The sequence below is a fragment of the Apus apus genome, chromosome 1 (genome assembly GCF_020740795.1).
Source record: "Apus apus isolate bApuApu2 chromosome 1, bApuApu2.pri.cur, whole genome shotgun sequence".
Lineage (NCBI taxonomy): Eukaryota > Metazoa > Chordata > Aves > Apodiformes > Apodidae > Apus > Apus apus.
In genome coordinates, this window is record NC_067282.1 from 128046354 (window position 1) to 128060952 (window position 14599).

General features: G+C 38.3%; 1 protein-coding gene across 2 annotated transcripts in view; it reads right to left on the reverse strand.

Moving 5' to 3' along the window:
• ANO2 (anoctamin 2) overlaps positions 1 to 14599 on the reverse strand; it is a 171077-nt gene that overhangs the window by 79632 nt on the left and 76846 nt on the right. For both annotated transcript variants that reach the window (XM_051625894.1, XM_051625885.1), the window contains exons 11-12: positions 12620 to 12702; positions 4095 to 4178 (exon numbers count right to left, since the gene is read on the reverse strand). In XM_051625894.1, the coding sequence (XP_051481854.1) occupies positions 4095 to 4178; positions 12620 to 12702 (167 nt within the window). The remainder of the gene's footprint in view (positions 1 to 4094; positions 4179 to 12619; positions 12703 to 14599) is intronic.

Here is a 14599-nt window from a genome sequence, read left to right on the forward strand (position 1 = left end):
TATGATGCTGCATCATGTTTGCCAGATCAGCTGGACATTTAATGAAAATGAGGGCCTGATCCATCTCTCCCAGAAATGCCTGGAAGGCTTTCTTTCCATCAGCTCCAGTGAGAGTTGAACCCAGCTCCATCTGCAGGTTTTCAGGCATGAGACCAATTTTCATTTCCTGACTTACATGTGTTTCCATTGAGATACATTGCACAGAGAGAGGAACAACTTATCAGAAGATTACAAATAACCCACACCTTCCTTAGTTAACATTCTGCAGCTACAGGAACTTTATTCATTAAATATTTCTATCCCCATCTTCAATGTTACAGTCTATTAAACAAGAACCAAAAAAAATAATATTAATTGCTTTACAACAATTGCATCTGCCATATTTGCATTACTATATTATCAGGCACATGCATTCATGCATGCACACATGAGAGTTCAGCTCTGCTACACGGACAAAGAAGCCTTTTAATGTACAACAATCAAGAAGCTCAATGTCAGAGACCCGTATGTGACCACAAAGAATCAAATATTGATTGCTGATTATAAGTCAGGTCACTGCAGGTTTCCAGAATTAGTCCCTCAGAACTGCATTCAATTTTCTAAGTGAATGTCACAATTTATAAAGACTATGTTTATACATTTTCTATCTAACCTGAGGCATTGTGTAAATATTTCAACTCCTCTACCTTTAAATTAATTCTCTTCAGATACATTAGAACCTCAGGGTGTTCTTGGAAGAGTAACTTCACACCAATCTTTTGTGAAGTGCTCTGAGACCTCACAGTTTCTTTCCCACTCTCAAAATACCCAATAAAATATATATTAAAACAGCCTGAACCACACAGGTTGATGCAGGCTGAAATTCTGTTCTGTGTTTATTACAGTAGCATAAATACCCTAAGTAGCATTTGTATGAAAGCTATATTCTGTAACACAAATCCCATTGGGCACCTAATACATTAGATCTGTAATACTTTTTATTGCCAGTCTCATCAAGCTGATTTGGAATTTGTACCCTGGTTAGAATGACTCATATGTTTACTGGGCCTAACAGGTGCTTAGCATCTTCCACACTCATTAAAGTTAATGACTTCAACAGCAGACAGGGAAACCTGAATGTTGAAGTAGCTTTCCTCTTCACAGGTATTCCCAAGTTGTCATTTAGGAGAGCATGCAAGTGGTGTCATTTTTTTTTTCTGTGATCACAAAACCAGCCCATAACTAAACTCTTACCCGTTCATTTAAAAAATAACCCAGTTAACTTCACAGAGACTCCTTCTTGGAGTAAGGCAAGAAAAAAAAATTGCATTGTACACAGAGCTTTCCACATAAAAGCTCAGATCCTTGCCATAAAACTAGTCACATCCTCACCGTAACAGAGGAGTTAGCATACTGGAAACAGGCCAGTAATTTTATAGAAATATATGCCTTTAAGTAAGCTCTAAATCAGTATTCTCACAATAGCCCCAGCTTTGGCATAATTTCTATCCCAAAAAGCCACAGCTGCTGAACTGGAGACTTCTGACTTCATATTAGATAAGTAATGAGAAGTTTTAGGCACTGTTGCCAGAGCCTGTCCTTTGATATCAACACAGCAGACTACAGTTGCTGACCAGCTATACCCAAAATATATGCACTTAAATTACACTAGTTAGCTAAAAATATGATGGTGAGAACTTCACAGAGACTTATGCCATGACATTAGACTGTCAACCATGATATAATGAGACTGAGACCTCACAGGCATCTGTGCATTCATACAAAACCAAGAAATTAGGAGGACTGAATAACTACAGAGAGACCTCTACTTTGATCCAGGTCCAGACATGAGATCTGCACTATTAATGTGACAAAGTCCAGTACCCTGGCTTCCACCCAATAAGACAGAAGTACTAAGCTAGAGACCTCACAGAAACCTGTGCCTTAATATTAACCTGCCATGCAAAATCTCCTGAGCTAATGGTCTTGCAACGAGTGTAACAGACAGCCATTTGAGGGAGTAAAAAGATTAAAACCTCTAAAACTTGGGCAGAAGAACTAATGCAGTCTTAAATACTCATCACTTTTAATGTCTAACTGGTCAGGATCTTCCAAAGCAAAATGTAATGGTTAGTTTTCACAGCTACATTAAACATAACAGCTCAGTTAAAGCACTAGCCTTTTTCCTCTTCAGCAGGTCTCACACAAAAATCTCTTGTCCTTAAATTATCTTAAGATGTTGAGGTACAAATCACTGAGCAACACATCTTCCAAACCCAGACTAATGCCATGTTTGCTGGAAAGAATTTGAGGGAAATCAAAAAAGTTATTACAACAGGATTAGCAAGCCAAATGTTGAATGATGGGAAACTGCTCAGAAGCCTGGAATGTATTTCAGCAATTTGGAGAGGCATGGTAGTTAGTAAGCTGCAGGATGAATGCATTTTTTAGAAGCTTACCTTAATCAACCCAAAGAAAATGTTTTGCCCTATGAAAAACTGCTCCCTACGAGTAACTATTTGATAGCAAATGACAAGGTATTTTATTTTTTAATCAAGTTTAGGAAAGGGATTAAGATGACTCTGGGAAAATTAAAAAAAAATGACCCAAGAACTAAAAATTGCTTTTTTCAAAATTACTTCAGAATTAAATATGACTAAATATTTTTTGTCCAGTTTTGCAGCTTAAAATACTTAAATCAGTTTCCAAAATAGGCTTTTTTCTCCTGTCAGTACATTGCACAAATGATGCCCAAAAAACTTGAAGCAAATATTTTCTGAGTGCTATTTTTCCATCTACATTGACACGGAGAGTAATTGCAGAAAAATATTCCAGGAAAGCCTTTCCTTTCCTGAAGTCTGAAAAAGTTTTTCACATTTTTATAGCGCTGCATCTTTACACTATTCCTCATTTTCATTGCTTTCTTTTACCATTAATTAATTTCTGCTGTGATTTCTCTGTCTCATGTAAGCAAGCTAATCATCTAACACTGCCTCATGACTACAAAAGTCTAATGTTATACAGCATCAATCACTGACTTATTTCCAGGTATCAATTTAAGTTAGTCTTTTACAGTTTTAACCTTCACTTGGAAGGCTTAGTAAGCTACTTAATGTGTAAGGGAAGATCTCTCCCTAGCACTATATCAGAGTGCCACAAGATCCAACACCCATTGAAGTATTTGAGAATCTTTCAGCTGTCTTTTGTGGAGTTTGGGTGGGCCCAACAGGTGAAAGGCAATGTCACTGAGATGAAAGGCTCGCTGGAAACACTTCAAAATCTTGATGGTGATTGGCAGAAGAAAGGGATAGTGAAGTTCTTTCATAAGCTGCAAGGCTAACTTTGTTGGACCAAACCTGGAAATTGGGGTTTTCTCCACTTCAGATACTGGTTCTCAGTGCTTACGCTAAGCAATCTTCTTCGTTCTACCTGGAAACTGGACACTGTTTTGGAATTCTTTGGCTTTGCTGGCATGTGTGGTACACAGGGAATAAGCATTGGTTAGCCAAGCCCAATGGACAAAATCTACCGGGACTTAGAAGTGCTTGGGAAACAGACATCAATCAGTATTTTACAAGAGGGAACTGGGGGAAAAAACACTTGGTTTTAAGTTTGAAACAGTCAGAGAAAGCCTAAACCCACTTCAGTCTAAAAACATATTCCAATTATTATTTTTCCAGTTATTCAGGAGATGCTATCCAACCTGCCCAACTGCGGATCTGCGACACGCCTGAGGATGCCAAGCTTACCTGTGCAAATCCAATCAGCATACAAAAAGCTGCTTCTTGTCCACAAAATAGTGACATTCTATGTCATTCCTATGAGAATTCCTGTGATTATTATCTTGCTAATAATTCATCACTCTACAAATCTGATCCTGAACCACCTGTCAACCATGTATCTATTCAAATTTATTTACTTAGTGCTAAGAAAGTGATGACCTCAAAGCCTCTCAATGGCACTGCAGGGCTGCACAACACCAAACCCCTGGCAAGCAGCTTACAAGGCTGATCACGTGTCTTTTCCAAACTATACATCAGATACAGAGAAAAAGATCATCTCAATATAATAAAACACAAATCAAATATAAGTAAAAAGAGTAAGTTGTATCTTACTTCATTTGAATGTTCATTTGTAATTTTTTTATTTGTCAGCTTCTTCTGCAGCAGTTTGGTTTCATACTCTGGTCTGGGATGCTCCTGAAAAAGTGAAAAAAACCCAATGAAATACTAAAACAAAAAACCCAAATGTGTGATTAATATTTTTTAAAATGATTTTTAAAAGTTATGATCACTTATTCATGATTCAGGCCATCAAGACAATTCAAAAGCACTTTTGGACTAGAGCAATCTCTGCCCAGAAATATGGGATACATTATAGGATGCAGGGGAAGAGTAATTAGGGATTACATAGGTCTTACTATGGGATGCTTAAGAGAGGAACCAAAGGTGGGAAAGGGAGAGTTCTATGTCACTTGAGGAGGAACAGGTATGGAAAAATAGAGGGATAAGGGGATAAAAAGGGCTGGTAACAAATCAATAGCTTGCTGGGCTCTATGGGGGTCTTGCCACCAGCAACTGGAACAAGTGCAGGTGTGAGACTGAGTATGCAAGTGCTAGCAGAGTTCAAGCTGCAGTAGCTGGCAAGTAGGTGAATTGCCTGGGAGCCAAGGAAGTGCCAGTCTCTAAGGGTAAAACCATAGCTGAGTTGGCTATTAGAGGGACCACGGGAGTCCCAGCCAGAGAGACCAGGGACAGCTTCTGGGCAGGCTGAGTGAGCCCAGCTACTGGAGAGACCCACCATGTACATATGTGCATGTGTATATTCTCACTTGCAGACCTCCAGCCTGCTCAGCCAGGGAGAGGAGCAGGATGAGGCCATTGTGCTGTGTTTGTGTGCCTGCACTATGTGTCTGGCTCGGAGAACACAGGATGAGAAAATCAAATGCCATAGTACCTGAATTCACTTTTTTGCTATTGATAATTTTGCTTTGAGTGCATGTTCTGTTTGAGTTTGATCAAGTAATGTTTGATTTTCCTAGCAAGGCACATCAATGTCTTTCGAACTGCATTTCATACATCAACATCTGGATTAAAAAATTAGTTGATGTGTCTTCAACGAATCTGCCAAGTCATCTTACCCTTGACTGAAAAGACCACAGCACCTCCTGTAATGCATGTATCTTTATCTCCTTTTTGTGAATATACTGCATGAAACAATTATTTACAGCACTAATCTAGAGATACTTGATCCTGGTCCTATATACGTGGATGTAAAGGAACAACTCTACTCTGCTCTCAGAAGTGTGATTCAGAACCAAGTCTTTGCCTGAAAATGGGAAGAGTTCTACACTTAGGACAATAAGTTAGAAACAGTTGTGATGACTTGAAGGTGATGAAATGTCCATGCAGGGATAAATATGAATCCCACAATGCTGGAATGTTGCCAGTACAGCTGCCAGACTCTTATTGAAAACCATGTGAGCCAAGGTACTTTGAGGCCAAATGAGTGCTCAGAGTAGAAAAAGATAATTCCCATTCTGAAAACAAAGAGCCAAATAATGAAATTTTTAATGAGACAAAACTCCTATTGCCATCAGTGGGAACTTTCCGTGAGAATGGTCTCCAGGATTGCCTCAAACATACAATATTGTGTATCCACAATACCTTGCAAATTAAGGCTGTATAGCTAATGATCGAGTCAAATACAGATATATAAAAAGAACTGATCTCTCCTTAATTTCTCTTTGATTTAGGAATAAAATTATAATGGAATTCTACAAAGTATACAAAAAACACATCTGGATTGCTAAGAAAAAATAGAATCTTGGAGACAATCCCAGATTCGTGGACCAAAGGACTAAACAACTAAAAATAAGACAGCCCAGTGCTTCATTTTTACACTTTAAGGAGAGTCAAAGAAACACTGAGAATTCATTGAACACCCTTATCCTAATATGCTGAACACAAGCAGAGCAGCAAAGCAGTGCACACTGGTAAGAAAGAAGGTTTCCACAAATGAGAACTGGAATGATCCAGCTGCTTCCCTAAATCAAGATGGAAACTTGGAATGAACAAAACAGAAAGACCAGCTGTTCTCTGCTGCAAAAGGACTAATTATTACAAATGAATGGCTAAAATCCTCTATTTCTTATGGTGATTGACACTGTGGGGAGGGGAGGAAGAAGGCTAAGGAAGAGAGAATCGTTCACACTAATGATCTGCTTAGACTGTCATATTCATCCAAGGAAAAGTACTTTTATATCTCAGCACATATGAAGGGATCACCAGTAGATGCTCACAATATTTTTAAGTCCAGAACACTTACACAATAGATGTGATTTACATCAATTAAAACAAAAGCCTGAATAAGTCATATAACATTATTGCAAGTTCAGAGATATTAAAAGAGCCACTGTACAAGTACATAGGTGCTCAGCTACTAAAGTTAGTGAAAAGCAACATAAAACTGATGTAATCAAAACAAAGGAACCCAGAAGGTATATTATGGAAATATATTTACTAGATAGATTGATAGTATGCCTGCCTTTGCTGCCATAGAGCAAGATCAGAAGCAGTGCTTTGGAGGATTACCTGCAAGACTAAATTTTGAAATATGGCCTCATATTTCCAAGTGCCTTTTAAACCAAATGACTAAGTGTTGCCATTGCAATGTCAAGATACCACGTTCTGTGGGTAACTGTAGCTGAATGCAACATCATTAAATTTTGTTCATTGTTCAATTAAAATTCAACCTTTTAAAATACTCCATCACCAGTAAGTGGAAGTGTGTGAAGCCAGATGTCCCTTGAACCATAGTATTGAAAATTTTGCTTATAATTATTTATTCCATTGCATTGTAAGTCTTTGCTGAAACAAATCAGATGACAAACAAAAAAGAAACCCATCTGCAAACTTGTATGCCAGCCCTTTAAAATAAGGCATGACCCAGCTTGTCAGCGAAAGAACTTCCAGCTTTCCTTGTTGCTTTAACTTTGATAAAATATTACCTGGACTCTATACAATTTTAAATCCCTGTACATATCACTGCTACGTTTACTGTTCTTCGTTGTCCTGTAGTAATAGTTTTATGGAGTAGGATCCTAACATTATATATGCAGAGAACCCCTTCTCCAAATAAATGCTCCTAGAGAGTTGCTTGTTTGCCCTTTGAGCACTGTCCTCTTTTTTTGTCTGGTAATGGAACACGGGGCTGTGGAGGCACTCTTCAGGGGAGTGTGTTTGTGAAATGTTTTCTGTGTCAATATTTCAGATAGAGCGTACTTCAGATGGATTACGGATTTGTAGCTTTTGCAAAAAGATACAATGAACACTCTACAGTTTTTAAATTCTGAATCTAAAATAGCTGCTTCACAAATAATAACATTGTGGTATCAAGATAAAATATGCTACAAGTTAAAAAAGTTAGCTGCCTCCAACTAGGACAAGCTGTTTTTCTCCTAAGCAAGATCAAAATCATGACAAACTGGGCGCTGAACCTGTCCAAGAGCACATATTGCACATTTTGCACCACAGTGATCCCAGATCACAGAAACTTAAGAGACAAGGTTTAAAGAGAAGGTCACTGATGCATGAAAGAGATGAACGTTTTGCAGACTCATTCTATTACAGCTGATCAGAAGTCATAGATTCTAGTGATATGATTGAGTGGGCAAGTAGCTGTCAAATTCGACTCCTAGATCTAATTTACAACATAGAACTTACCTCAATGCCATGGGCAGAACTACTGCAAATGTCATTAGTTTCCCTGTCTTACTCTGACTAGAGAAGGGTAAGTGAATATAAGGTAAGAATGCCTCTAGCATACCAGAAAATTAAAATCTCTATCAGTTTCTCCCATCTTAATAATAATGCCTCATAAATAGCCCAGGTTTTCCACCACACATTAAACTTTTTTCCAGTTAGTGTCACATTGGATTTTTGTTTATGAAATAGTATTTTTTCAGCACTGTCTAATTATGCTCTGGCAGGGGGGTTGGACTAGATGATCTTTCGAGGTCCCTTCCAACCCCTAGGATTCTATGATTCTATGATTCTATGATGTTTCTAGAATTTTCATTTCCCTGAAGCTGTCTTCCTTTCAGCCTCTGTGCACCTGGTACCCAAGGCTGGCAGGCAACCTGTTTTACTGGGTAAAAGCAGTGTGACTTTATGTAGCATTTCAAGGCACGCTTCCTAGAACATCTTAAAGCATATAGATTAGACACAATCTAACAAAAACTTTGTAGTATCCAGAATTATCTGGGTCCAGGTATCTTGTTCCATATTTTCTAAACTTTTTTGAACTTTTCCAATTGAATCATGATCCAGATTAAGAGTATTAGCCCCTCCTTAATCTGCAGAAATACAGACACTTTAGCTAATCTGAACTAAAAATCTGTCTTGACCATAAATATTTTTTCAGTCTTTATCAATTTGTTTCAGCTGTACTCTTTTAATTCTTTCCCATAAAGATCCTGATGACTGGATTTACAAACAGGAATTTGAATGAAAATCATTTAATTGAAGCAAACATCAATGCTGAATTTGTAGTCAAAAGCTTTTGTACTTGTGGCTCAAGTTTAACGGTTTGAGTTTGTGACTAGTGGAGTCCCTCAGGGGTCGGTACTGGGACCAGTACTATTCAATATTTTCATCAACGACCTGAATGAGGGAACAGAGTGTGCCCTCAGCAAGTTTGCTGATGACACTGAACTGGGAAGAGTGGCTGACACACCAGAAGGCTGTGCTGCCATTCAGAGAGACCTGGACAGGCTGGAGAGTTGGGTGGGGAGAAACTTGATTAAATTCAACAAGGGCAAGGGTAAAGTCTTGCATCTGGGGAAGAACAACCCCAAGTACCAGTACCGGCTGGGGGCTGACCTGCTGGAGAGCAGGGTAGGAGAAAGGGACCTGGGGGTCCTGGTGTACAGGAGGATGACCATGAGCCAGCAATGTGCCCTTGTGGCTAAGAAGGCCAATGGCATCCTGGGGTGCATTAGAAAGGGTGTGGTTAGTAGGTCAAGGGAGGTTCTCCTCCCCCTCTATTCTGCCTTGTTGAGGCCATATCTGGAATATTGTGTCCAGTTTTGGTCCCTCAGTTCAAGGAGAACAGGGAACTGCTTGAAAGAGTCCAGTGCAGAGCCACAAAGATGATGAAGGGAGTGGAACATCTCCCTGATGAGGAAAGGCTGAGGGAGCTGGGTCTCTTTAGCTTGGAGAAGAGGAGACTGAGGGGAGACCTCATCAATGTTTACAAATATGTTAAGGGTGAGTGTCAAGAAGATGGAGCCAGGCTTTTTTTCAGTGACGTCCAGTGATAGGACAAGGCACAATGGGTGCAAACTGGAGCATAGGTGGTTCCATGTAAATATCAGAAAAAACTTCTTTCCTGTGAGAGTGACAGAGCCCTGGAACAGGCTGCCCAGAGAGGTTGTGGAGTCTCCTTTGCTGGAGACATTTAAACCCACCTGGACATGTTCCTGTGTGATGTGCTCTGGGTGACTCTGCTCTGGCAGGGGGGTTGGACTGGATGATCTTCAGAGGTCCCTTCCAACTCCTAGGATTCTGTGATTCATAGCAGCATAAGCAAATCTAAACCTGGGCTGCCAGGCTGAAGTGGGAGGGAATACTGACTCCTCTCCACTCTGCCCCTCAGATCCATCAGGGTCCTAAACACCCTCTCTCCAGGTCTCGTATTCATACCATGAAATTGGCTTGTGCCCCCTCAAACCAGAACACACTTTTTAAGGATACCGTTAGAACTTCAGGAAAGTAGTCATGTAATTTGCAAGGTGGAAGACAAGCTGAAAACATCAAATTACTCAGATCACACACAAAAAAAATGAAAAGGTAGTAGAGAAGATAAAGGTAAATCATGACTGAGTAAGGAGAGAATGGGATAGATCTGTAAACATAATGTCACAAAGTCTTTGCTATTTTATTCTGTTTTATTCAAGCCACCTTCCTTATCACTTTATCTTAACTCAGCAGTAATCCACAGGGTATCTTAAAGCTTTTCTTAAGGGTTCAATAATTAATTGATTTTTAAGTTATCAAAAAGCAAAAAGAGGAAAAAGACATAGGGAATTAAGAGTTTTCAAAAATTTGCAAAAAACTTTTACAGAGCATAGGATTTTAACTTAAAATTCTAAGATACCAGACACATTTCTAACAAGCATAGACACTTAAGTTACTCCCTGTTTTACTGAAACAGTATGGCAGCATGACTACTTGAACAAGAACAAGACCTCCACTCAATGGCATTTCACTTAGTGTGGACTTTCTGTCCATTTATTCTTCTAAGTTCTGCTCCAAATTCTAAGATGACATTTCTATTTCAGTTTACACAGCATTGTTGATAACATGAGATAAAATCTCTTCCTCCTGGAAAACCTAACGCAGGAACAGTCTGGGTCCTAAAAAAACAATTTCTGAAGATTCATGGGAGGCCAATAGTTTCTACTCCCTGCATCATTAGAGTCCCTCATCATTAGAGTATTTCTTCACCAGCTCCTTCACAAGTAGAAGAGGTAATGCATTCTCCCTCCTCTACTCCTGCTTTATTAATGGCTATATCCTTTAATATACAAACTGAAAATAAACAAATGCACAACCTTTTTGACTGGGTTACACAAACACAAATCCATGATATGAAATGTTGAGTACTTATTCATAGTATTTCCAAGGCTTTGTCTGTTTTCATGGTTCTGATCTGTCTTTGGTTCTTTTCCTTCCCTCTCCCATTGAGTTATCAGTTGCTCAATTGCTTTTCAACATAATCAATATTTTACAGTCCAGTACCCAATGCTACCTATTATTTTTACAAATTTCAGATATACAAGCACAAATCCTCTAAGTCTGTACAGCTGCCAGCTGCAAATATGCCTGCAAGCCTTAGTGAGTTGGCTTTCTCAGACTGCCTTTGCCAAGACATTTACAAATAAATAGACTAAATTCATCTGTCATGTGACTCTTTTGAAGAAAAATATTTGGCTCAGTGTGTTAAAAAAAGTAATCTTACTGAAAATTTTATAGTCAAGAGTTCACAAAAAAAGACACTGAAGGCATTTAGTTCAATATGATTCTCAGTATGTACTTCTCAGCTCTTCAGCTTCTGTGGTTGTTTTACTCCGGTTTGGTCCTGTGTCTTCCTTTTCTGAAGAAATTTATAATAATAAATAATCCCATCTCACTTAAAACTTAAAACCCTCTGTCCATTTCCTTCTTGCTCTTTTAAATGATCTTGTACCTTCTGCTGCTAGTTCCTCCTGGTCTAACATGATCAGACACAGTTTCCATTCTGCAACATAATTTTCAGCACTTTATATTCCACCACTGAAACATAGTGCCAGTATCTGTCTTACAGACAAATTTGCATCTTTATGAATCTAACGCATAAAAGGTGAACAAAACCTGATCTAACTTTTGCATTTTTGCTGAAGTACCAAGAGCTGACAGAAGATGATACAGTGTATGGCTTTTTACTTAAAAGGTCAGGTCAAAAGAGCATTTTTCTTCAAGAAAGAGATGGATCAACTAGAAAATGTCCAGAAAGGAAGAAGAAAAAGCAGACATCTAGAAGATTATTTATGAATAAGCACTGAAAGAGCAGAAGTTACTTCATCTTTAAGAAAATGGTAACAGAGGGAGATATGACATCATGTTGAATATTGCTGGAAAGAGAACAGAGGTAATTTCTTCAGCTTTGAAAGAAAGAACAGCTTATTAGCAGTATGGATAGATAAGTATTAGAACAGATTACCAGGGAGGAAGTAAATGCTCCAATGATGGATTTATTTAAGAACAAAATAGACAAATATCTTTTCAAGATGATTTAAGTAGACAGGATCCCACCATGCACAAGGGATGGCCCTCAAGGTCCATTCCAGCCTTATTTTTATGATTCTACATTCCTAATTCTTCAACTTGTACTGCAATGTGTCTGGCACTCCCTCACTTGTCATAAACAAAGGATTCTTGCTGATCTCCTAGTTCCTGTCCGCCAACTTTTATCACCTCAGAGCTCTTAATCACAGGATCTCACAAATCTATAAATTCTTTCACAGCATTTTGCAAATGTTGAGCTAAACCTTTGGATTTTGTGCTGCAAGTGGTGAACTTCAAATTCAGTAAAATCTGGTGGGTTCATAAAGTATGCTGCAGAGCCAAGAATTTGTTCTCCAGCCTCTCAGTTTATACTGTAATTAGTACAAAATTGCTGGAGGCTTGTAACATGGTCTGTTGTTTAAGGAACTGTGCTGGAACATGAAGAAATGGATTCAAATCCTCCCATCAAACCAAGGTAGTCCTACAAGTCATCTTCAAAGAACCTGACCACAATTTATTAAGACAATTAAGAGAGGAAGACACACTGAATTGTTCCACCCAGGTACTCAGCTCACCACTAACAATAAAAGAGAATCTTATTGCTGCAATTCTGAATTACTGAATATGACCCTGTTCTAAAGCTACGTCAGCATCTGCACTCTCTTTAGTCAGCTACAGTCATTTAGAAGAACACACCTAGGAACTGCATCAGGCTGGAGAACACTCATGAGAAATCTAAATATCAATGCTTATCAATTATTCAGATACAGAATAATTTATACGGTAAATCAGCAAAGGGAGAGGAGACTTACTTCTTCTTCCTCGAGTCCAGTTAGATCCCAGAAGTAGCTCAATCTCATCTGCAAACGCTTCCATTGTTCAAGGAACATGGTAGCTTTAAAAAATAAAAGAATTTTAAAATTATAAATTCAATATACTGAGGCGAATGTTTGTATTGCTTATAAGCTCCAACTGATATTTGAATCCCATTATATTAACTCCTTTACAATAAGCACTAAAAAACAGCCCCGGGCCCTATTTTAAAGAAAGAATACAAACAAAACATAGAAACAATAGTTACTGGTTTTTTATAGTAAGATACAAGATGGATTGACCAAAAGTGCTTTTAAGTTCTTGTCAGAAACTGGAACTGAACCCATATCTGCTGATATCCACCCCAAAAACTTAATCCGTCTTCATTTACCATGAATCATTCTATAATTCATGAGCACAAAGCATATAATGAAATAAAATCTTGGTCTAAATATTGTTCTGTAGCACTCAAATTAGGCAGACTGATTTTGCTGTTTCCGTGTTTGCAATCAGTCAAAAACGTGAAGAAAGGTGCAGCCTGCTGCTGAAATAAATAATTGATACTGGTACATAAACTAAGACCTTCTGTAATATATAGAAAATAATGTTTTTTGAAATGCCACCATTGAATGTTTTTGTCCTGCCTAGACACAGTGATTTTGTCATAAAGAATTGGCCAGTAGTCTAGACTTCGGGCTTCCTCTTTTTCACCAATATGAAGGAACAAATGTTGTCTCATATTTATGGTCTCATGACTTGCCTTTCATAATGGCCATTTTGTCTAGATAGCCCTTTGCCCAGCTGCTTATTATTTACAAACTTAGAAATTTATTTGAAACAGCACTTCTTATTCTTGATTTGTGGACATTTACTTTCAGATAATTCTGTCAATACCAAAGCAGTACATGCCAACTACAAAAGCCCACTAGACCAATAAGAGCTGCACCTATTAACCACTCTGGGCACTGGTTTGCATTTTCTTATGCTTCGCTTCAGCTTTTCAGCTTGTGAAAAGGGGATTGTAAAAATATTTAAACCACTTAAAACATCTTGTTGATAGCTCCACGAGACACACAACAGTGGAGAATTAGGTCCAGCTTCCTTTGACTGCATCTACACTTCGTGTGAGCTGTAAGATGACCCTGGAAAAAGGTAGACTACTATTAAAAGAATCTGATTCTTACAAGACAGACTCCACTACAACAGTTAGCTGCAAATGTTTTCTGCACAGGTAGCCTACCATAATGCAAGAAAGAAATATTTAAGCACAAGACTTGCAGTACACTGAAATTAAATTCAGACCTTCAGTAATTAAGTTGCTATTTCTTCTCCTTCCTTAGAGAGGAGAGCACATACAAAATTTGTATTTAGCATGTTTTGAAAAGTAAGAGGGTTTTAGATATGTTAAATACAAAAACATTGGTTATTTTCTAGAGTGCTATTACTCATTCCATTTTTTCCTGTTATTCAAAAAGTCAGCTCCATATTTAGCTCTTTAAGAACTTATTTGGCTAGATGCAGTAGCTGTTTTGAAATCAGCAGTTTACACTGACTTCCACTAGCAGAAAAACAGTCCCATTAGATACAACTGCACTTCTAATAAACACATCTGACATCTGCAACTACAGCAGTGATGGTATGCATAATTAACTATGCATTAATTCATATTTTGTGAATGTGGCCGCTCACAAACAGTATTGCTGGAATGACGAAGATACTTTATGAGGCATCATGATCAGCTAGTAAAAGTGTGATTAGTTTCAAGATATTTAACTATAGGAAGTCATCTACCTTTTACAGAACGGAAGAAGGCGAGCAGGGTGTTAGAATTCTTGTGCCCAGCAACATCATGAAATGAAGCCAGCTCAGACTATCACACTTTGCTTTTTCAAGCACGCAGTTCTAAGTCACAAGCCATGCCAGTTTCCACACCACTACACTCTATCCTACGAAAAGGCATTCAGCAACATTTACTCAAG